The sequence below is a fragment of the Chinchilla lanigera genome, unplaced genomic scaffold, assembly GCF_000276665.1.
Source record: "Chinchilla lanigera isolate Chin_1 unplaced genomic scaffold, ChiLan1.0 scaffold00024, whole genome shotgun sequence".
Taxonomy (NCBI): domain Eukaryota; kingdom Metazoa; phylum Chordata; class Mammalia; order Rodentia; family Chinchillidae; genus Chinchilla; species Chinchilla lanigera.
This window is the reverse complement of record NW_004955425.1, coordinates 13,837,764-13,859,547: the sequence shown is the minus strand read 5'-3', so window position 1 is coordinate 13,859,547 and position 21,784 is coordinate 13,837,764. Positions and strand designations below refer to the sequence as shown.

Below are 21,784 nucleotides of genomic sequence, written 5' to 3'. Positions count from 1 at the left end.
GAGGGCAGGCGGAGGAAGAGTGGAACAAGGGGACAAACCTGTGTTACATCTCCTGAAGGACACCCTCTTGCTCCAGGGGCAAGTCAGAGCTCCTTTTAGCTCATGGACCCTAGCTTGTTCACTCCTTAGACTCCACATCAGTAATGGATATTTGAAATCTGCACCGTGCATTAATTATTGACAAACTTCCAACTTTAGTTCTTTCAAAAAATAATGCCAAAAGAAGCATGTAACTCTGTAGTATGATTCTGATTTTTAACAAAATGTTATATATTTTCTCTTTAGTTTTCCACTAGGTGTAGCATGCTATTACATACACCAGAGATGCTTCACAAATATTTGTTTATTCTCATGCCTTGGTCTACAAGGTAATTGAAATAACAGTAGAAAATGTAATAGAAAAATGAAAGCATCAGAATTTCCTCTGTCTTGTCCTTACTCCAGTTATTTGTTAAATGAGTAAATGAACAATTTCATCTGGCCGGGTGTAGTGGCACACACCTGTAATCCTAGCACTTGGGAGGCTGAAGCAGGACAATCCCTGCAAGTGTGAGTCCACCCTGGGCTACATAGTGAGGTCAAGGCCAACCTGAACTACATAGTGAGACCCGGTCTCAAAAAGACCAAAAAAAAAAAAAAAAAAAATTTTATCTGTATGTGTACGGTTTAGAAAATGCATATAGCAATGTGTCTTTCCATAAATCTAACAATTTTCATATTCAAATCCGTATGATAGATTTCTTGGGAAGCATATAAATACATTCATCAATTGGGCATATTTACATATATGCACACATCTGTGTATGTGCGTACAGGTATATGCATACACATGTATGTTCATGTAGACATTCCAGGCATTGGTTTTGATCCTGCTGTCCACTCCTGCTCAGAGGCCTCCCAAATGGTGCATCATAGCTAGGAGGCATCTTAGAAGAGGGGTAGCAGACTGGCCTTTGGGGGATCTCCAGCGTAATGTTTATACAGCATGAAAGCCAAGATTGGTGTTTACATTTATAGATGGTTAGGAACAGATTTGAAAAACATTGGTGATGCATGAAATTGTATGAAATTCAAATTTACTGAAATAATCAAGTTTTATTGGATCACAGCTACTCTCTGATTTGTGTATTGGCTACTTTTGCACTAAGACATCAAAGTCCCCAGGTTCCAAAAGAGACCACTTGGACCGCAAAACCTCAAATATCTACCCACTGGCCCTTTACAGAAATGTTTGCTGCCCCTTGCCTTAGAGAATGCAAAAAAATAATAGTGTGAAGTCTGCCTGCATCAAGCAGTTCTCTGTGGTACTGAAACAGCTTTGGCCCCCTTCCTTGGTCCTTCTTGTAGAGAAACTGGAGAGAAAATGAGAAAATTGCTACCAGCTTTTATCTTTTTATAAAAAAGGACTTATAATTTTTGTTCCTAAACATATAACCATGTGTCTCAAACAGGATATCTTGAATATTCAAACTTAATAATTTGTGATTATATCCTCACATGATCTATCAGAAGAGCAAATATAAAGTCGTGAAGTTGTGGAATATGTAACATGAAGCTGGGTCAGATTTGCAGCATTTTCTGGAAGCATCATGGAAAGAAAACCTGTCAAGACTTCCCAAGGGCAGGACAGCAGGGAGAAGGGAATCCAAGTGCACTTGGGGCCCCAAGTGCCAGACCATGGACAGTCTTCCTTGTGCTTATGTGCATTGTGTTTTCTTTCTGCAATGCTGATGTTGTTTTATAGACACTAGTTAATGGGACATGCTGGTGAGATAGAGAAGCAGCAGGTGTCATTTCCACTTTCCAGAAGGACAAGGCTGTAAGCCCTGCATGTAGCTCTTCCCTTGGCAGTAAGTCAGTGCTAAAACCAAGAAAAGATATTTTCTTTTTGTCAGACATAAAACCTTGTCAGAGTTGTTACATCCCATAATATGATACAGAAATATTACTTGAGCTTTAATATGAAGTCTGACTGATTGCTTTCACAGTCTTTGGCCAGTGGTTAGGTGTTAATCTGTCCTTCACCACTATCAGGATGGCCATAAATTGATTAATTAAATGTTGCTTTCTGTGTCACTCCATCTCTCCTATGCAGGGTCAGCAAATGATCCCCTGAATTTTAGGCTAATAGGTTTGTGAGTCTTCAAATCCCATCCCCTTCCTCCTCTCACCATTTAGCTGCCTCTGAAGAGAAATATTTTGAAAGTGAATTTCCTTTTCTATATCTTGATCAGAATATAACAAGAAAAGGACACACATATCAATCATTACATCCTTGCTATAATTGTGCTCAGTAGGACTTAGTAATAACAGAGTTGGAGGAGAGCTATTTTGGTTACTTGTGTTACCTTCTCTTCAAGCCACCCTAACTATGATTATTATGGAAACATTGGAGAATAAAAGTTTAGTGAAAAAATGAAATGAGACACAATCCCACAAAGTACAGACAAATGCCTCCCATTCCTCAATGGTCACATTCCATCAGTCTTTTGGGAATTGTTACTAAACTATAAGTTAATACAGGATGATGGGAACAGTAACTACCCGTATGGCTTACAAGATTCACAATATAAACGCATATCTGTTGTTTGTCTTTAGCAAGAAATGTATCGGAATTAAACACACTACTTGAGAAACCATTCACAGTTCACTGTCAAATCACTTTCTTGATTTGGAGGGTGATTTTTGAAGAATTATTACCCAAATAGAATCCTCTCTGTCTCAATTTCTTTTTCCTGGGGAATATAGACATACAAAAATACAAATAGTCTGTAAACATTTGTTCTTCATCCGGCCGTCTACAATTTAGTCAGATGCCTGCCTAACCCTTGTAACTGAAATTGTCTTGTTCATTTATTTGGTTACGCCCTGTACAAAATCATTGTTTCCAGTCATGACATTTTTCTTCTATTCCATTTTCCCCAGTCCTGCTTCCACAGCACTTCTGTGTGTGTTATAACTGTTGGCTTACTTGCTTTTCTTGCCCATTGATACTTGCAGATAGGGCCCAAGATTTTCACGTACATGACCCAGCAGCCCGAGCCAGGGATCAGCAGACTATGCAGGCTTCCTTCAGCAAAGTGCCTGACAATATACTGCAGTTTTGAGCTGCACTTCATATAGAAAGCATAGTGACTGACTGCTAAGTGTCTTCTGATGAAACTTTTGAGAAATATCTGCCTTCAGGAAGACAGTTTCTGGCAAACTGAGCTCTCGTTCTGGTAATGTATACTCATTATATAGACTAGTACTGTCAAGTAGAAATAGGGTACCAGCCATGCATATCATTCCACATTTCTAACAGCCACATTTTACATGTAAAAAGTAGAATTCATGCTTTTTGTTTGACTGGGCACCTCCAGAGTATTATCAGTTCAACGTAAATCAATGTGATCACCTCAACATAAGTCACTGTGAAATCTAATATTTAATTTACATTTTGATCTGGATGCTAAATTTTTATTTGAAATATTTGATCTGTATTGTATGTCACAAATCTTAGTGAGAAAAAGGGTTTACATATTTGAACTGCTCCAAATGTACTCAAATGTGGTCGCATATCTGAATTATCAGCTTTAAGTTCAAAACTTTAAAAGTAAAGCTTCAGTTGTCCAGCCGTGCTGCGCACACCTTGGGCCTAGTACCCCCCGCGATTCTGAGCTATTGTCTAGACCAATGCAGATTACAGGCTCTCTTACATCTGGCCCAGACGTCTTGCTTTCATTCCAAACACCAATGCCTTCCATCACTTCGAGGGGTCTGGAGCAGTGCGGGTGTCTTCCACGTCCCCTGTTCCTGCTTCTTCCGCCTGTGGAACAGGAGCCCAGACAGGACGTGCACACCAGTCCGCTTGGTGCGCACCACTTCCGGTGGCATCCGTGCATTCCTTGTTCCTTGTTCCTAGTCTCCTATGGGTCAGGCCGAAACCAGGAATATGGCTGCCGGGCCTTCTGTGGACAGTGCAGGATCTGCTCCTCTCGGTGCTGCTGTGGGAGCGACGCCAGAACTACAGAGGAGCCACCTCCGTGTGTTTGCCCCATCTGCCCAAGCGAGGTCACTGAAGCAGCTGGTGAGCTGGGGACCAGCTGGCTTCCTCTCTAGTGCGGAGATCAGGCCAGTTAGTTGGATGGACAGCACACTCTGGGGAAGGAGGGCAGGCCAAGTGCTAAGACAGATGGTTCCAAGGCCTGTGATCTGCAGGTGCCACTCCCTACTAAACATGCAGACCATCATCCTTCAGGGGTATCCAGACATACACACCCCTTTTTAGGGAACGACATCTCATCTGAAAACAAGGAGTAATATGTGCCCATGAGGTCAGAATTTCCTGGGGTGTTTCCTTGGCATTTATAGCCACTGTCGGGTTCGGTGCTCGCCTGCTTGCTTGTTCCCCCGCATTGCTCAGAACTTGCTAAGGTCTCTTAGTGTCATCTCTCTCCAGGATGCCGAGATGAATGAAATGACAATAGATCCATTTTCCTGCGTGAAGGAGAACTATTTTGACTCTTTCGTATGGCGAGGCTGTGCCGCTTCTGAGAAAACTTCAGTGGGTGTAGCCTAAAACAGTTTTCATTCCATCAAAACAGACGCTCACCTCGTTGTGGAGAACCCGGAGTCGGGCTGGAGAGGCACGGGCTCCCTGGCAGTACTAGAACCTGTCCTCTTTTTAGGCTTTTTCTTGCTTCCCTCACTTTGTTATTCTGTATATTTCTTGTGTCCCACTTGTCCACATCACTACATAAGACTCTTTCAAATTGAGCAGCTATTGTAACTTCAGCATCTCCAAGTGGCCGTGTCATCTCCATAGAAATCACATACATTGTTGTTTGTTTGTGTGGCAGCTCAGCTTGAAGCTGAGGAGACACAATATGAGAAGACAACTCAGAGTCAGCAAGGTATCAGTTGGTTGAAATAATTTCAAAGTTTATCTTGAAAGACTGGAAAAGTATAGATAAAAATTGAAAAGAAAAAGAAAATTCCTGGGGTATGTCAACTAATATGTAACATCTCCCCATGGATTGATCTGGTTTTACTTTCAGTGGAGTTTTTTAGTCACAGTTATTTGATTCCTGGATTAGATGCTTGGAGTACAAACATAATTTATTTGCCAAACTAAGAAGTGATTTTTACTTCTATTATAGTAAAAGTAAATTTTATTACACGGTCTAATGCATGCACATGAAGCTCTCTTGATGAAACTCCTTAGCTCAAATAAGAGATCAAGCAATATTGAGGACAAAATAATAAAGAAAATTTTAATAGAAGGAATCTCTTGGTAACATAACTTCTAGTGACAGTGGCACAAGCAAGGAAAAGCCTGGGCTGGTTTTCTGTGACGCACGGCTTTTCAAATCTGTCTTCCACACGCAGGGTGGGGAGGTTGAAAAGATGGGGCTTGAGGATCAGGACTTCAATTTACCCAAGCAGCTTCCCTGCTGTACCTCTTCCACCTGCTTTTCTGAACGACTTATTCAAAGGATGTCTTCTTACAACCAGGCGTGGTGGCACACACCTGTAATCCCAGTACTTGAGAGGCCGAGTCAGGAGGATTACTGCAAGTTAAAGGCCAGCCTGGGCTACATAGTGAGTTCAAGGCCAGCCTGTACTACATAGCATGACCCTGTCTCAAAAAGCAAAACAACAAACAAAAAAATCAAAGGAAGTCTTCTTGGGCTAGTAAAGTTTGAAAGCTCATTCTTGTCCTATATTTTGCAAAGATGGTTAGGAATTCTTGTGCTTGGGATTCTTTATGAAACAAGTCACTTAAACATTGTTGTTGTTTATCCTTAAATGGCTTAGACCTTCTCCACATTGGCCATCCCCATCCTGTGCATTAGGAGGAGGACGGGGAATCTGAACTAGGCGCAGGTGACCATCAAGATGACTGAACCAGTGTCTGTCTGCACCCTGCCCCTGTCACTGTCAGGGGCCCACCAGGCTTCTCAGACACTTGGACCAGCTTGTACTGGCCTGGCAGGCTTTGTGCTGAAGATTCATACTAGTGCTATAATGGGAAAAGCTCTTGCGACTTCAGTGGAAAAGTTTGAAAGTTTAGTCAGGGAAGACAGCTTTTTAAAGTTTTTTTAAACTATCTCCATTCAGTTATTATAAAAGCTTCCTTTCTAAAGTTATTAACAGAATTGTCCTTTTTTTGGTTGATTTGTGGGTTGTTCTTTTCTTTCTTTCTTTTTGGTACTGGGCATCAAACTCAGGACCTTGTGCTTGCCAGGCAGGTGCTGAGCTACATCCCCGGCCCAGAACCATCATTTCGGTTTGAGTCAGAGGGAGCTGGCCTTTGTAGCTCTCTCATCTTAGTGCCGTGTATTGACAGTATGAAACCAAAGAGCCTGGGAGTTGCTTGTCAGGACGTGTGTGGGGTGAGGAAGGGCCTTTGGTAACACAGCAATCAAAGCCCGGACCCACAGGACTGCCTTCCTGGGTAGAGTGCTTCTTCAAGTTCTTCTAGTTTAGACATGGAGGACAAAAACACACAGTTCCTGTAAGAAAGCTACACATCAGAAATTATTTTTGGTGGGCTGACCATTTGCTGATAAAGGAAAACCCAAGCTAACCCCAAACTCACATTATGGTAGTAAAGGTAATAATGCAGTTTCTACCTCTGAAGATTCTGGGAAGACTAATAATTCTAGAAAGGAATAAGTTGAAAACTACCTGTGTCTTGTTTTCCTAATTTCTAACTCTGCTTTTGCTGGTGAAAATCGATGGACAAAAGGGTGCTTTGCCAGCTCCCGATGAAGTTACCTTGATCAGGGTGCTTATAAATACAGATTTTACAATATCATTAGTGTCTACAGAGGAAGAAAAAAAGGAGGTCTAGAAGCCAGTGGGAAACCAGCCAATGTTTTAGCACACTGTTCTCTTCAACTTGCAGAAAATAAAGGAATTGTATGAATGTTCCTCAAAAGTATAAGATGATTTGTACTAGAAAAAAGCATAGAAAAATTTTAGTTCTTATTTTTTTCTCTGTACCACCCGTTATATAATAAAAAGTCCTACAGAAACACTCATTTTTGTTATGAATCTAAATGTGTTTTTTCTGCCTTTGGATCCGAGGTACATTTACTTCTCCACCGCCCCTCCCCCACTTTGGTCAGATAGGTGCTTTCGCAAGCAGTGGGGAAACTTTCTGGAACTCTCTGTGAAGATGGCATCCGTGGGGAGCAAGCCCCTGAGCTGTGGTGCATGTAGTCAGCCCTCAGAAACCATGGAGACCAGTGTGGTTTTCATGTGGTTCTCAGAGCAGTGTGCTTGAAGTGAGCACGGGGTGCCACGGGCCTTGCGTCCTTTCCTTCCCATGTCCTGTCACTGCCTGGCAGAGGCTCGGTAAAGCACCTTACAAGAGAAGAAGGGGAAATGTCTTTGATTTTCAAATCAGAAACACCCTGAGTAGAAGTTGCTCACAGGAATTTGTACTTGGTATTTTTGATGAAGCAGGTGAGCAGATCTGGAGAAGCCCAAGCAGATCCTCCCAGGAGGCACCGTGCTTCTGCTCTGTCCCGTCCGCACCTTCCAGGCAGCCTGCAGAGCCACCTGCAAGGACCAGTGTTAGGCACTTTCGTCTTTGAAGTCCACGTACTAAATCTTCTCGGTAGAAGAACATCTTTTTATTCTCCTTATTTTCTCAGTGGGGTTAGGATTTTGTACCTCAGGCCATGTGTTTCAGGCCCAGTCTAACATTTCAGCACTTTCTTGCTAAAACTGTTTCTGTGAGTCCTGTGTGTGTGTGTGTGTGTGTGTGTGTGTGTGTGTGTAACTGAGTTGCACTTATTAGATTTCTTCCAGTGCGTGCATCCTCACAGAAGACGCCCCAGCAGGCCCTGATCATTGCTGCTGCTTCACTTCACATAATGAATATTCAGAGGCTGCAGTCATTGAGGACTCAGGTGGCGGAAATAGTAAGGTGATTGAAGCAAAGCCTCACATGAAAGCTGGCTCTGCATCTCAGCACCTCAGAAACACTGCCGACCGTTCTGCCTTCCCCTCCCCTGACCCTTGGGCCGCAGGAGAGGACCGTCCTGGGGAACCTCCCATGAATCAGGCATCTGTTCCATAGACCAACATGCTCACGGCTTTCTGTGTGATGTGTTGTAATCAGCGTGTTGTTTTTAAATGACAACAAGCCCTTCTGTAGTCCCCTCCACAAAACGCATTGGGGCCGATAACTCCGCATAAAGGATGCACTGTTGAGACCGGCAATGCGTGCATTGTTTTCCTCATAATGCAGCCAGCCTCTCCATAGGCGAATTTAGCGTAATTTTTGAAGTCTTATTTTATATATTTTGTCACCGTCAGCAGTTGAACTAAAGTAGGAACTGCTCCATTCTACGATGGGTTAAATTATGCTCCGTGCAGATCTAGTGGTGATGCATAAATTGCAGCCCTTTCTCTTTTTTTGAAGGATTCTAAAATAGTTTTTCAGAATTAGTGCTGGATTTTTGCTTCTGCATGTGTGGTGACTCTTGATTTCTTCCCTTCGGAGGAGCATCCTCTGCAGCATTCCCCCTTCCGAGGAATCACTTAGACACTTCCAGCTGGTGGCAGGGGATACAGCCATAATACAGCTTCCTCTGTCCCAGCTGTCTGCACTCCGGTTCATGCATTATGATGGCTGCACTCCCGTGTAGGGGCTCAGGTAGAGGAAGGTGCAGGATGAAGTCTGGACCCCACCATTCCGGATTTTAAAAGCTTCAGCTTCTCCAGCATCTTTGCCTTTTGAATGTCTTCCTGCTCCTAGTCCGAGGCTTCTCTCCAGTGAGTGGAATGCTGCTGTATGCCTGATTAAAGGTGCCTGAGGAGATCACCTTTTACAAGGAAGCCCTGCGCGCCTGACAGGATCTTTTTCCATGCATTATGGCTCATGCAGCCTCACAGTTAAAGAAAAACAGGGATTTAGAAATCAATGCTGAAGAAGAGACCGAGAAAAAAAGGAAACACCGCAAACGGTCCCGGGATCGGAAGAAAAAGGTAGCTATGTATGCCAGAGCATAGATCTTGCCTGGATTCTTTTTGTTTTAATCTCCTCCTGGCATCTGTGAGAAGCATGAAGGGCTCTTTTTACATGCTGTGTTGAGTATAAATCGGGTGTGTAAACGGGATCTAGAGATAAAGCCTGGGGCTAGAGCATGGCCACAGGCTGGGCTCTGCCAGGGAAGGCTCCTCCTGGGGGGTGAATGCAGGGCTCTGCGGAAGGTATGCCTCACTTTCCAGTGCTCAGACATGTCTCCGTGACACAGAAAGAACTGCCAGGGAGTTAAAAGTAGTTTCCTGCCAGCCTGGTCAAGGTTAAATGTACTGCGGTGACTTAGGCTGGAGGGGAGAGGCCGGAGAGCCGGCCTTTGTACTTCTTAGAGGTCTGGCTCATGGAAAAGGAGCTTTTATGCTGGAACAGTGTCACATGTGTGCGTTTCTCAGGCAGATCTGTGACCTTAAAGATGTGGCAGAAAAGTCATTTCCCGCTTGGTCGTCTTTTTCCTCTTTTGTGCCTCTTTTTGGGTGGGCTGGACAGTGGAAATAAGCTACTAGAGATAACTTTCTGTTGTTCAGTACAGCTGAAAGCACAAGAGGTTTGTCTTTGCTAGCGGGGTGAGTGATTATCTTAAATGCAGGAATTCCTGTGACATGGCCATGAGCTGCCACCTTCAAGCACTGGTTGCTTGAGATCAAAGAGAGGACTTTGATGATCCCCCACTGATAATCCAATGCAGTGGGGGCACAGGGGGTGTATTCTAGGTTGGTGATGCTTTATTCTAGCCAGAGAGCACTTGGTGTTTGGTGGCTTTGCCCTTAAACATGACTCCTGGAGAATGGATGAGGCCCAAGCACTTTCCCTCCATGGCATTGAATAAAATTGACTAAAACTCTGCTCTGAATATGGAAGCCAAGTCATAAAGCATTTCTATGTGTCTTTGTGAGAACCCCCAAGGGGAAGATAGTCTTAATTTTCTCTGAGCACTGATGCATGTGCCTTGTACATGACATGCAGGTTTCCTCTAGTGCACACTCCTCTCTTCAGGAGTGACCGCGGGTATTTTGGGTACCTTTGCCATTTTCTTCCAAGTGAGGATCTATAGGAGAAGGCGCTCTGTCTTTTGTAGCAGAATAGGTTTTATGAGACCAAATTTGGAGGGTTCCAGTTGTGTTTGCTGCATGATGTTCAATATAGATCATTCCCACTTTGATATTCTTGTAAGTAAACTTCTTGAATATATTTTCATAAAAGTGCAAACAGAGTAAGGACTTCTGTGCAGGCCTGTCTCAAAGCCTTGCCCAATGCAGTTGTCATGGAAATAGCTGTATTTTGCTTGATTCTGGTCTAATCATACCGGATCAGTCTGTGGGAAGGTCACTATTGATTGCCCCCTCTCTACACTTCTGTTCCTCCGTCCCGACCCACATACCATGATAAAGGGACTTCTGAGACACATGCGGAAAGGGAAGTATATTTGTGTAAAGCTGTGGTGTCATCATTCAGGCTGACACTGTAGAAGTGTTGTCAGCCTCACCAGGCTTCCGTGCAGCGGGCTCCTATGTAGTAGTGACTGACCTGCTGCCTTTTTACCTGGGCCCCTGTTTGACTTGGAAGCAAAATAGGGAAGGAGTGAGGTAAGGGAGACTTCGGGACTCACTGAGCTGAAGCAAATGCTCTGTGGACCCCAAATGCTTTGTTATGAGTACAACAGAGTCTGTCCAATGTAAATCTCTTAGCAACCAGAAGGGAACATGGAGAAATATCAATATCGCTATTGTACATGTGCAGGCAGATTTAGACATGGTGTCTCGGGATACTCTCAGATCCAAAAAGTGGCTCTGGGATAGCATGTTCACTCTCTTGCTCTTGTAGCAGAGTGTAAGAGGTGTATTCCCTATCAGAGGCGCAGTACCTCTTGGAGGGTAACAGTGTCCATAATCACATTATTGCGTGGATTGTGCTTAGTGTACAAAGTTCAGATTCAATCATTTTGGAGACGTTCTCAGTGAACTTCAGTGGTGTAGCATGTATAACCTTTATTCTCTATAAACTAACTTGTTTTGACTTTGAGTTTCTTTTTCTCCCCAAGATCATAATTAATGCCTGTGGGCTACTTCATTCTATATTGTAGACCCTGTATCAATAGAAAAAAACACTTAAATATTATCTTGGGGTAATTATGGGATAGTTATTCTTGTTCATAGGTGGAAATACCCCCTAGGATCTTTTACTTACATAAAAATAATAGTGAGTACTCCCACAAAATAGAAAAGCTTAGGAAATATCTGAGAGACTATTATCTATTATTAGATTAAAGAGTCTCTGTTTATAAAATAATTGGGCCCATGGCAACTCTGCAATTCAAGTTGAACGAACCCAAGATGAACCTGTCTTGATTGTATCTATATGATATGGCATTGTACAGCATGGGCTATTCTAGAAATCATAATCAAATTATAGTACATATGTAGACTTAATACTGGATTCAGTTCATTTTTCATAGGATTTGTTTTTCCTTTGATGGTACTGAGCTACATCCCCAGCCCTTTACATCTTTTTTTCTTTTTGGTTTTTTTCCAGTACCGGGAATTGAACTCACAACTTTGCACTTGCCAGGCAGGTGCTGTGCCACTGAGCTAAATCCCCAGCCCCCTTTACATCTTTTTTAAAATAGGGTCTCATTAAATGGACCAGGCAAGATTAGAACTTGTGGCACTTCTGTCTCAGCTTTCCCAGCACTGGGATTGCAAGTGTGCACCACTGCACCCAGCTTCATCTGCTTTTAATCACAATGAGTTACATGTTTGGTTTATTTTGAATATGTTAGCATGAATATGTAATTACATCAGAAATATAGGGAACTTCTAGGAATTTATAATTAGTTGAATTTTAATAAAGATCTATTTTATTCTTGACACAACCTAAACAGCATTAAGGAAAAAAAAATCCCCACTTCTTAAAAAGAAATGCATCTAGGTGGATTCATCTTAATCTGTGTGTGTGTGTGTGCCCGCACGCATGTGTGCGCAGGCACACGTGCTGAGGCCAAAAAACTCAGGGCCATCTGCATGCTAAGTGCACTCCACCACTGCTGTTTCCCCAGATCTTCGGCCTTAGTCTTGTCTCTCCACTGTTTTTGGCTTTATAGGAAAAATCTGAAAGTTTTAATGAGTGTCTATTTACAGACTGCATGATGGTGCGTGTATGGATGTTTGCTATACTTTCCCTCTGCTGTTCCCGTTTTCTTTTCCTCTTTGCAATCCTCTCCTGATGGGCAGCATAGCCAGCCTGCCTCTGGGTGGGCTGCTCCTCAGTCCCTGTTCTAAACAATGTACAGGGAAGAACTTTCATACCCTCTTGCCCCAGCAGGGTCCCTGGCCCACAGGAGTCTGTAAGCAGATGGCCCACCCTACCATAAACATATGACAGCTTCAAGTCAAAAATGTCCTTCTTGGGGTACAGGCTGCAGTCTCTATATGTCTCTAGTTGCCAGTAGCTTCTGGTGCTATGTTACCCGCATGCTTTTCCCTCTCCTTTATCAGCTGTAAAAGCCATTGCAATATTGTGGAATATCAGAGGAATTGACCCTAATGTATCCAACAAATAGGATTTTAGCATGTGAATATGTGTTCATATGCATTTACTATTTCTTGTCAAAAAATAACTTTAAGGTAATCTAAGGAGATTAATATTCTAAAAGGAAGCATTATGGGGTTCCTATCTCTCGTGCATATATGTATATGTACATATATATACATATATATACATATATGCACAATGCTAGATACTAGGATAAAGTAGATTAATTAGTTCCATCATTAAGAATATTTGTGACTATTGATATCAAAATCATAACTGCTGGCAGAGCAAGAATAAATATTCATGGCTTCATTCGTGTGTTTATCAGCATTTACTGAGTGACTTTCATGACTTTCATTACATCCAGTGTTGGAGACAAAACCAAACAAGGAGTAGCGAGCATAGTACTGTGGCTCCCAGCAGAGGCCCGGAGAAACACTAGAGCACCGCTAACACCCTACACCAGTTGTGAAAAGGCAGAAAGACCCCAGCTGACTGGAATGGGCTCCTAGAAAAGTCCAGAAAGGCTGAGCCTTGAAGAGGAGTCGGAGACAGACGAGAGGACAGGAATGCCATGCCCGAAGCAATGGAAGTAGGAGAGCGCATTAGGCTGGGTGGGAAACAGTACTTTGGATATGTACAGCAAAATGGGCCTAAGCATAGGGCAGGAGAAGTTGGCAGGAGCACAGCATGGAGACCCTTGCATGCCATCTTTCAGGGTTTGGAAGGAGGGACAGGAGACCTTGCTGGTGGCGGGAGGCACGGTGGGCCATGACTAGCTTTGTGGTTTAGAGCCATCCTCACCCATCTATGTGGCAGACAGCAGCAGGGAGAGCAGTCAGGAAGCGCTGATGGTGATCCAGGCATGAGCTGCTGATGCCCGAACAGCGGGAGACTCAGCCGCTGGAGAGGGGGCGGAGCATACAAAGATATTTAAGGGAAGACTCAGTGGAACTTGGCAAGGGGCTGTAGGTAGGAAGTGTGAAGGAGAGATCAGATTCTAGGGAAGCTGCCAAGTGCCTGGCTTGAAGGAAAAGACAAAGAATTGCATTTCCTGAATTCATGTCTTCTTGCCCAGGAGCTGTACTGACCATTTCTTATACACCAAATAGAGTTTTACATTGTTTTGTAGATGGAAGCTTATTTAATCATCACAATAACCTTACTGATGAGCTATTATTATTCCCATTTTGCAGATGAAGAAACTGAGTCACAAATCTTTAAGTTGGTTGTCCCAAAGTAGTGATTGGTAGAGATGGGATTCCAATTTGGGTAGTCTCTCCAGCTTGTATTCTTAACCAAGCACAGGCAGTATATGGCATCGCTCGTTTTATACCTATACAGTGTGTCGAAGCAGGCTTGTTTCATAAAGCCTTGTCAGCGATAGCCTGTTACTCAGAATCTGAATCTTTCCTAGGTAGTGTGTCTCTAAGTAAACCAGGATTGGAGTGTTTTTCCTACCCTCTCTAATAGATTTTAAGGTTTGCCCTCTTTGTTTTTTAAAATAAATATTTTTGGAAGATATAAATGAAAATGACCAACACCAGAGTTTCGAATCCTTGAAAACACATTGGTGCAGTGAGGACACAACAGTGTGCCAGGTTCTTGCCAGTGTGTCAGGCAGGGTGTGGAGAGAGTCCCAGAGATTAACTTCTTCTTCCTTCTGTCTTTTCTCTATATTATAGGGATTATTTCATCTGCACTTTCCCTGGGTAAAACCAAGCTTTAAAACAGTTTGCCCAAAGTCCTGCAGTTAATAAGTGATGGGCCTAGGCTTAAACTTGGGTCTTGTTCTTAGAATCTGCATTTAACCACCGCGTCACTTTCATAAACGCCCTCAGCCTCCTCAGTCTGACAAACAGATTTCAGAAGACAGGAGGGATAGTGGCATTTTTTTGGCTGTGGAAGCTCGGCACTCCCTCGCGGGTGACAGGCCTCCTTCACACCTTCCCCTTCAGAGTTACCTGTGGGGTGAGGTGCTGGTGGGGGAGGTTTTGTGCTGCAGCAGCTGGATTTATGCAGTTCACAAACTGTGTCAGCCTTTATGAAGTTAAGGGAACCTACTGTGTTTCCTGCTCAGTTTAGTATACGGACTTTAAGTCTTTTGAGGGCCCTACGAGCACACTTGATATTCTACATTACAATTAAGTGTTTACATGTCTGGCTAACCCAGAGCTGTTTTAAGCCATGGGTGGTATCATAATTATTTGCTGTGTCCAGAATGGTGCCTGTTGAAGATGGATGGATGGACGGATGGATGGATGGATGGATGGATGGATGGATGGATATTCAGAGTTATCAAGTGTTAACCAAAGCTTACATTTAGTCCATAGAGTAAGATTTTCTGAGAGCAGATACTGGTGCTATCACTTGGCTGTGTGATGTTGGGGAAGTGACTTAACCTGTCAGTACTTCAGTCTCTTCACCAGCAAAAGGGGACAATAATATGAACTTCCTCGTAAGATTGTAAAGGGATTTCGGGGGTTTGGTTTTAGAACAGGACTTGGCACAAAGTAAGAGCCATAGAGTGTAGGTGGCTGTTGTCCTTTTTGTTGTTCAGAATGAACAGACAAATGAACAGAAGAATACATGGGTTATTTTAATCCCAGGTCTTCGGGGATTGTGCCAACACGTTAATCCGCAGAAGCCCTGCAGGTGAGCTCCTTAGGTGGGTGTCTGGCTACAGCTTGTCTCCGTCCGACCACGTTCAGAGGAGGGTGGGTGGAAGAAGTCTGGGCTCACTCACAGGGAGGAGGCAAAACTTCATCCTGTGAAGCCCCATCTTTGATTACTTAGAAGCAAGCATGCTCTTAAGCGAAATTTGTCAGCTGACAGGTTTTTTTATGTTCTTTATTACTATCATGGTACATAATTTTCTCGATACATCTTTTTCTCAACTGTTTGTTAGCAATACTTATTAACAACTTCTTGCTCTTGACCAGCTACCATGATGAGCTCTGTGAGGTTATGTTAGGTACAAATTATATACCTATTAATGTCCTAATATGCTTTAAGCTTTCTAAGTAGCTTTGGCACTTCTAGTACTATAGTTACTGAAAACTATTCCTTCACTGCTCTGCAGCCCTATAAAATTGTCTGTCTTCTGATTCTCCTTTGGAGAGAAGATAGATTTCTCCTTGTGTTTTGTTTTATTGAATCTCAATATAGAAAAATGGTCACTTTTTATGTCTATTTGGAGAAAAAGAGGATTTGATAGAAATTTATTTTTTTAGTTAGATTATTCTAAAGGTGTATATTAATTATATCCAATTTTCCTGCATCTATTCATTTAATAAAAATTTGGTGTGCCCTTGGATTGTGCCTGTCGCTGTATAGATACTGGAAATACCCAGGAGGCGCTGTCTGTTGCTTTCCTTTAGACTCTGCTCACACTGCTCTGCAAGGATGGGTAAAGGACAAAGAAAAAAATAAGTATTTTTTGGTGGCTCTCTTACGTGTACGAAGGGCATGTGGAGTCTTTTATTTGAGTTTGTCAACACTGTAATGACATAGTGTTATCAGCAAGTAGGAAGTGTTATCCAAAGTTTGGCTTTGTTATGCAATTTGCCTCAGGTCACAGAAATAGTTGGACTTGAAACCAAAGTCCTCCTGCAGTTCTCAGTCCCTTGCTTGGGCTGTCAAAACCTCTACAGGAGAGGTTTTCTTAAGGACGTTTCTTATTACTGGGTGTCCAAGGTGAACTCTCATGTCAAGAGAAGAATAATCACTTTTGAAATGTTGAAAGTTAAATTATTTCATAATTAGATTTTTATTAATTGATCATTTAAATTTAACTGTAACATCTAGAACTTGTATAAGTCATTTTACATGTGAACGTACTTCTAAATGTTGAATAATTTTAAGTGGAATTCAGTCACTAAAGCAACTGCTGGCTTACATGTATTGATTGATGCATAGGTGAAATATTAAAGGAGAATGTCTAAATACAATGTTATACTATCAGCTACATTATTCAAATTTTATTCCAAAGAAACCTTTTCATAAAAAAGTAACTTTTGAAATCAAGCAGTCTCCTGTGGTTTTGCCCCTGGTGTTCTAGTCTTTATAAGTTAGAAGACTTGAGAAATTGAGTTTGAATCATTACTGTGTAGGTCAGATTTTTTTCTGGCAGTCAATCTGTTCACTGAACATTGTTCTGCCATGGTGCCAGAGCGGTGTCAAGAGATAGGATGGTCCGTCATCATCTGCTACAGAATGTGCTTATACCATGAGTAGGTCTCACTTTATTTTTTTTTATTTACTTATTTTTTGGTACCGGAAATCGAACTTGGAACCTTGACTTCGCAGGCAGGCACTCGTGCTACTGAGTTATATCCCAGGCCCTACGTCTCACTTCAGATTTAACTGCTTCTAGTGTATGACTTCTCAGTCATTGGCAACCATCTGACTAATTATAGGGCCGTGTCCTTCGTTCTGTTAGAACTTAGATGAATCCCATTAGAACAGGTTAAATGGAGACCACCATTCATGCCTGCCAGGTCTGTAGCCTGCCATTTGGCAGGACAAAATTCCCCTATTGCATCATCGGAGGGGGAAGATATATGAGCTACATGGTAAAAACTGTGAAAGGAAATAGGCCATTGGAGAGCTGGGAGGAAGGAAATTGAAGATTTTCTGGGTACTCAAAGTCAGAGGAACTGAAACATCTGCAGTCTACATGTAGATACCCCCCCCAAAATCTTGTGCCTTTAATAATATGAACAGCATTACTTTATCCTAATGAAATAATATTTTGTAAGAAACTACACAGTTAGAGAAGGTATGTAAACACAGTAAATTTCACTAAAGGGTTAAAAGCATTAATATAGTAGATACAAAATAAGGAAATGTGGAGAGTGGGATAAGGATGACAATTTGTGATAGTGAGCTAGATGTGATTCATATTGAAGCTGTTCCTCACTAGCTGTGTGCCTCGTACCTCAGTTCCCACACTGATGAAACAGAGACACTAATTTCTTTAGTAGAGGTACTGTCAGTAAATGCATTTTGCCAGGTTCCTGGCATAAAAGGAACTTCAGCAAAGGTTTCTATCTTCCCCTCCTCTGGCACTGGGCTCTCAAATGTAATTGAGTGACTGTAGCCAAGAAAGAGGTTCAGGAACTAAGACAATGAGGGAATATAGCACTCAGAAATCATTTGCTGAAATGACTCTTTATGTGAAGTGTTACTAATAGATCATCACCATATAACCCTTGAGTCCTGCAGGTTAACTCTTTGCAATCTCTTTCACAGCCCTTTGAGAATTAAATCCTTCATTTTGGGACACACTCTCAAAGATGCATTTTTAACTACATTTGCCATTGACTAACACTGTTATTAGTTTCTTTCAGTAGTTAGAGGATTGTCTGTGCAGACATGAAAGCAAGCTTTAGAAATATATGTACAGAGGCAATCCAGGCTGGCCTTGAACTCCCGGTGATCCTCTTTGCTCCGCACATCAGTGCTGGGATTCCAGGCATGTTGCCGCCTCATAATTTTGCTCTATAAAACTCCCTTTGAAAAGTGGGCTCCTTGGCAACCCATTCTAGACCTCTCCTGTCTCTCAGGAGCTATTCCTATTTTCCATTCCTTTCTTCCAATAAATTTTCCTACTCTTAAAAAAAAACATGCAGAGATAGAAGAAATATCAAAAGATTCTTTTAACGAATGAATGTTGTTTTATAGATCAAGCACAAGTGTTGAAATATTTATTGCACAAAAACTACTTACTTGGGCTGAATGAAAGGGTCTTTATTGTATAGTTCATATGTTATGATTTTTTTAGAAAAAAAAACAATATGTTACTTACAAAGTATAAGCTATGTTGTATATACACAAATATATACATACACATGTAATTCATCACCAATGAATTTATCATATTACAGTCTAGGTAAAATAGCCACCGCACAGATGTGATAGTTTCAGCATAGTAGGGGACCGAGGCAGGGGAAGGAGCACGCCCATGGGAACTTTATACTGTTCATACCTACTTTCTGAACCGCAGTAGTCCATTGGTGGTCCTCCTTTACAACCCCTTCCCTTCCCCTGCCTACCTGGACTGCTCTTTATAGGGCCTCTAGTTATTTCAGCCACCCACAGCAAAGGACCTCACACTTGATTAATTGGTCTGTAACTACCACCCAGAGCTGTCAGTGTGCTTCTATAACTCCCACTCACCTAAAACCAGTGAAAACACTAAGCCAGAAACCCACACATCTTTCCTTAGACATTTCCATCATACTCTTCATGTGATTTTTATCCTCAAAAGAAAGACAACACAGCAAATGTATGTGGAGAAGAATTTAGCTGTTCTTGTATTTATCAAGCTCCCTGATGGGGCAGACACTCTTTTGGGTGCTCAATGTAGCCCATTGCAGTGAAGCCTCATGTCATGGACATGCTTGTCCTGGTTTCCTGGATTAGGAAAGCTCTACTCTGGAAGTTTTAACAGCATGCCCAGAGTCACACAATCAGTAAGTGAAGAGTTGGAATTCAAAGTCAGTTCAGTGTGGCTCCCAGCTTGGTGCCTTTCCCACCTCTGCACACCTGGAGGTGCTCCCAAATGGTCCCTGGGAGCACCGTTTCTGCAGAGCATGGTGCTGGGCCTGTGCAAGGAATCATTCCACCCAGACCACAAAATGCCATGGTCGGGTTTTGCCCAGTAGAAAATCCCTAGCAGATGCACACTTACAATTTACCTTTTTCTCCCGAAGAGTAGTAGACAACGAGGCCTTGCTAATAAGAGGATGACATTACTGGGTGAAATAAACAAATCCAAGTTGAAATCACTTTCATTTCTCATAACTAATGAAAATCCACCTTACCTTAGCAGGACCATAACCTTACAGATGGTAAAGAAGAATCAACATAATGCTCCCCCATTTTTTTAAGATAAGTGGCAGAAATCATTTTGTTATGAGAAAACTTGTGGAAAAAACTGACTTTTAAAATCTTAAGGCTCAAAAGCAACAAATTTTGAAGATGAGCACAATTGTAGAAAGATAAAAAATTAACCAGCATCAAAAGCCTACTTCCCCTGAAAACATAGACAGAATGTTATAATTTCATCACCATGGGCTTTGCCAGATTCTTGTCATATTATCAGCATAGAAAAAATGCCATTGGTTTCTGTCCTTTACTTTTACCTTAATAAGACAATGAATGAAAGTTTCAGGGAGAGGACTTGGCAAAAATGGGAGTGCTCAAAATTTGATTATTCAAATTAAGATGGTTTTAGGCTTTGTTAGCCAACCTCAGTTTGACATCATAGGAAACTTGCTAGGGGAAGTTAGGTTCCATTTACAGTAAAATAATTCATAGGCAGCGAAGGTTGTTGTTTCATTTAATATTTGAATGAGTCTCTGAGTATGCTGGCATTTTTTCTATTTTGCTGGTGAATAAATCGAGGCTTAGAAATTGAATTTCAGATAACTGCAAAAAGCAGAGCAGAACTTGAACCCATGACCGCTGGACTTCAAGCCCCCTACCTGAGTTTCGCTATTCTGTCTGAAGGTTATTCATCAGTCACATAAGATACTTGCACACGAAGAAAGCTTGTACTTTTAGTGTTTATTGTTTTACTTTCTAATGAGTTTTTGTGTCATTTGTATGCCTCTCCTCTTTGTCAATGTTATTGTTCATTTGTGTAGGTAATAGTCGCTTAAAAGTGTTTTTTAAGTAACAGCGCATGGTTTGCATTTTATGTCTTTATCTACAAAGGAATGTCCAGTGTCATTGCAAAGCACAGGGAAATCTTCAGTCAGGTCCAAAAAGATCATAAGATCAGGTGAATGTACAGTGTAGGGAAAAAGTGTTTGTCCGAACCATAACTTTGAACAGTGCGTTTTGTTTGCTATTAGTAAACCCCAAATGACCAAGCTCTTAGCCCCCAGCCACATATCTGCCACCTGCCCGATTGGGGGTACAAGATGTGCTGGAAAGAACATAGCTCCTGAGGTCACCAATCCCTCTCTGTCCGCTATCTCCTCCCCTCCCCTGGAAGGGTCTGCTGTTGGTGCTGCGGCTCAGCCTCTGCAACCTGATTCAATCACATGAGTATATTTACTCAGCTCTGTCACCACCCTAAATACATTTCCCTGCCCTTAAGTAACAGGAAGATAACCATATTGATGTTTTAAAACGCTGAATGTAACTAATGTCTTTCCTTTGAAGCATGGCCATTGTTAACGAGCCCTGCTTTACTATGCCTCTTCAGCTGGAGTCATTCTTTGCTATCTAAAAATAAATGGTTTCATTATGCACATTTATTCCATCCACATTTATTCCAAATAGAATTAATATATTAACACTGGGAATCCAGGCATATGAAATTCACACAGTCACTGTCTTCATTACAATAGAATTCATGATCCTGATAATCCGCCTCAATTCCAGTCGGTGATTCCTTTGAAAGGCATTTTGAAGATGCCTCATCTTATCTGAAATGGATCTTGGAGAATGACCGGGAACACATTAAAATATACATTTCCGCTGCTGACTGTTGTGACCGGGCCATTGTGACCCCTGCTCCCGGTCCCCCTGTCCTGCTGCGTGGCTAGGCAAGCATGGCTTCCTCTCGCTCCCATGTGTGAGTCTAGATCTTGGTCATACTCCAAGCTCCCGTGGAAAAACCTGGTCTGCAGTGGCCAGTTATAATTTGATTTTATGTAACGTTTCAATGGACTTTCCATGTGATAAGATTAAAATAATTATCTAGCCATCCATTTGGCAACGGGTAGGTATTATGTTTTTATTTGCTCGCTGGCAGATTAGGCAGGATTTCGTTTGTGGCAGAGCAAGGAAGAATACTCTTACATTTGTTTGGCATTCCCGGCTTTGACCTGCTTTCCTGGAGCTTTGTTTCAGCTTTAGAGGAACCTAAATTATTAATTCGATCTGTGCTGTGTCTGCTCCTACAGCTTAATCTGGCCTGCTTTTCTTTTCCCCCCTTTAAGTGCTTCAGAGATGTCTGGTATAAAAGGAAAACTGATATTTTGGAGGCTCCAGGGAATGAGAAGCCTCCAAATGAGGAGTATCTATGGTTGGGTTTGAATTGTGACTCTGTTACTTCTCTCTGGAGTCTGAAGTAAGTTACTGAACTTCCCTGTGTCCTTGTGTATAATAATGCCTACCACAGAGCTGTATGGAGACCGAATGAAGTTGAACCTGAAGCTACAATACAGGGATGCATCAAATGCTCATTTTCCCACTTCC

At 42.1% G+C, this 21,784-nt stretch overlaps 1 protein-coding gene across 18 annotated transcripts in view; it reads left to right on the top strand.

The window, feature by feature from the left end:
* The first annotated feature begins 8,261 nt into the window (after positions 1 to 8,261).
* Ank3 (ankyrin 3, node of Ranvier (ankyrin G)) overlaps positions 8,262 to 21,784 on the top strand; it is a 329,054-nt gene continuing 315,531 nt past the window's right edge. For 4 of the 18 annotated variants that reach the window (XM_013514813.1, XM_013514811.1, XM_013514810.1 and 1 more), the window contains exon 1: positions 8,262 to 8,985. In XM_013514813.1, coding sequence (XP_013370267.1) covers positions 8,872 to 8,985 — 114 coding nt within the window. In that variant the 5' untranslated portion in view covers positions 8,262 to 8,871. The remainder of the gene's footprint in view (positions 8,986 to 21,784) is intronic. The other 14 variants (XM_013514814.1, XM_013514812.1, XM_013514808.1 and 11 more) reach the window with 6 other exon arrangements.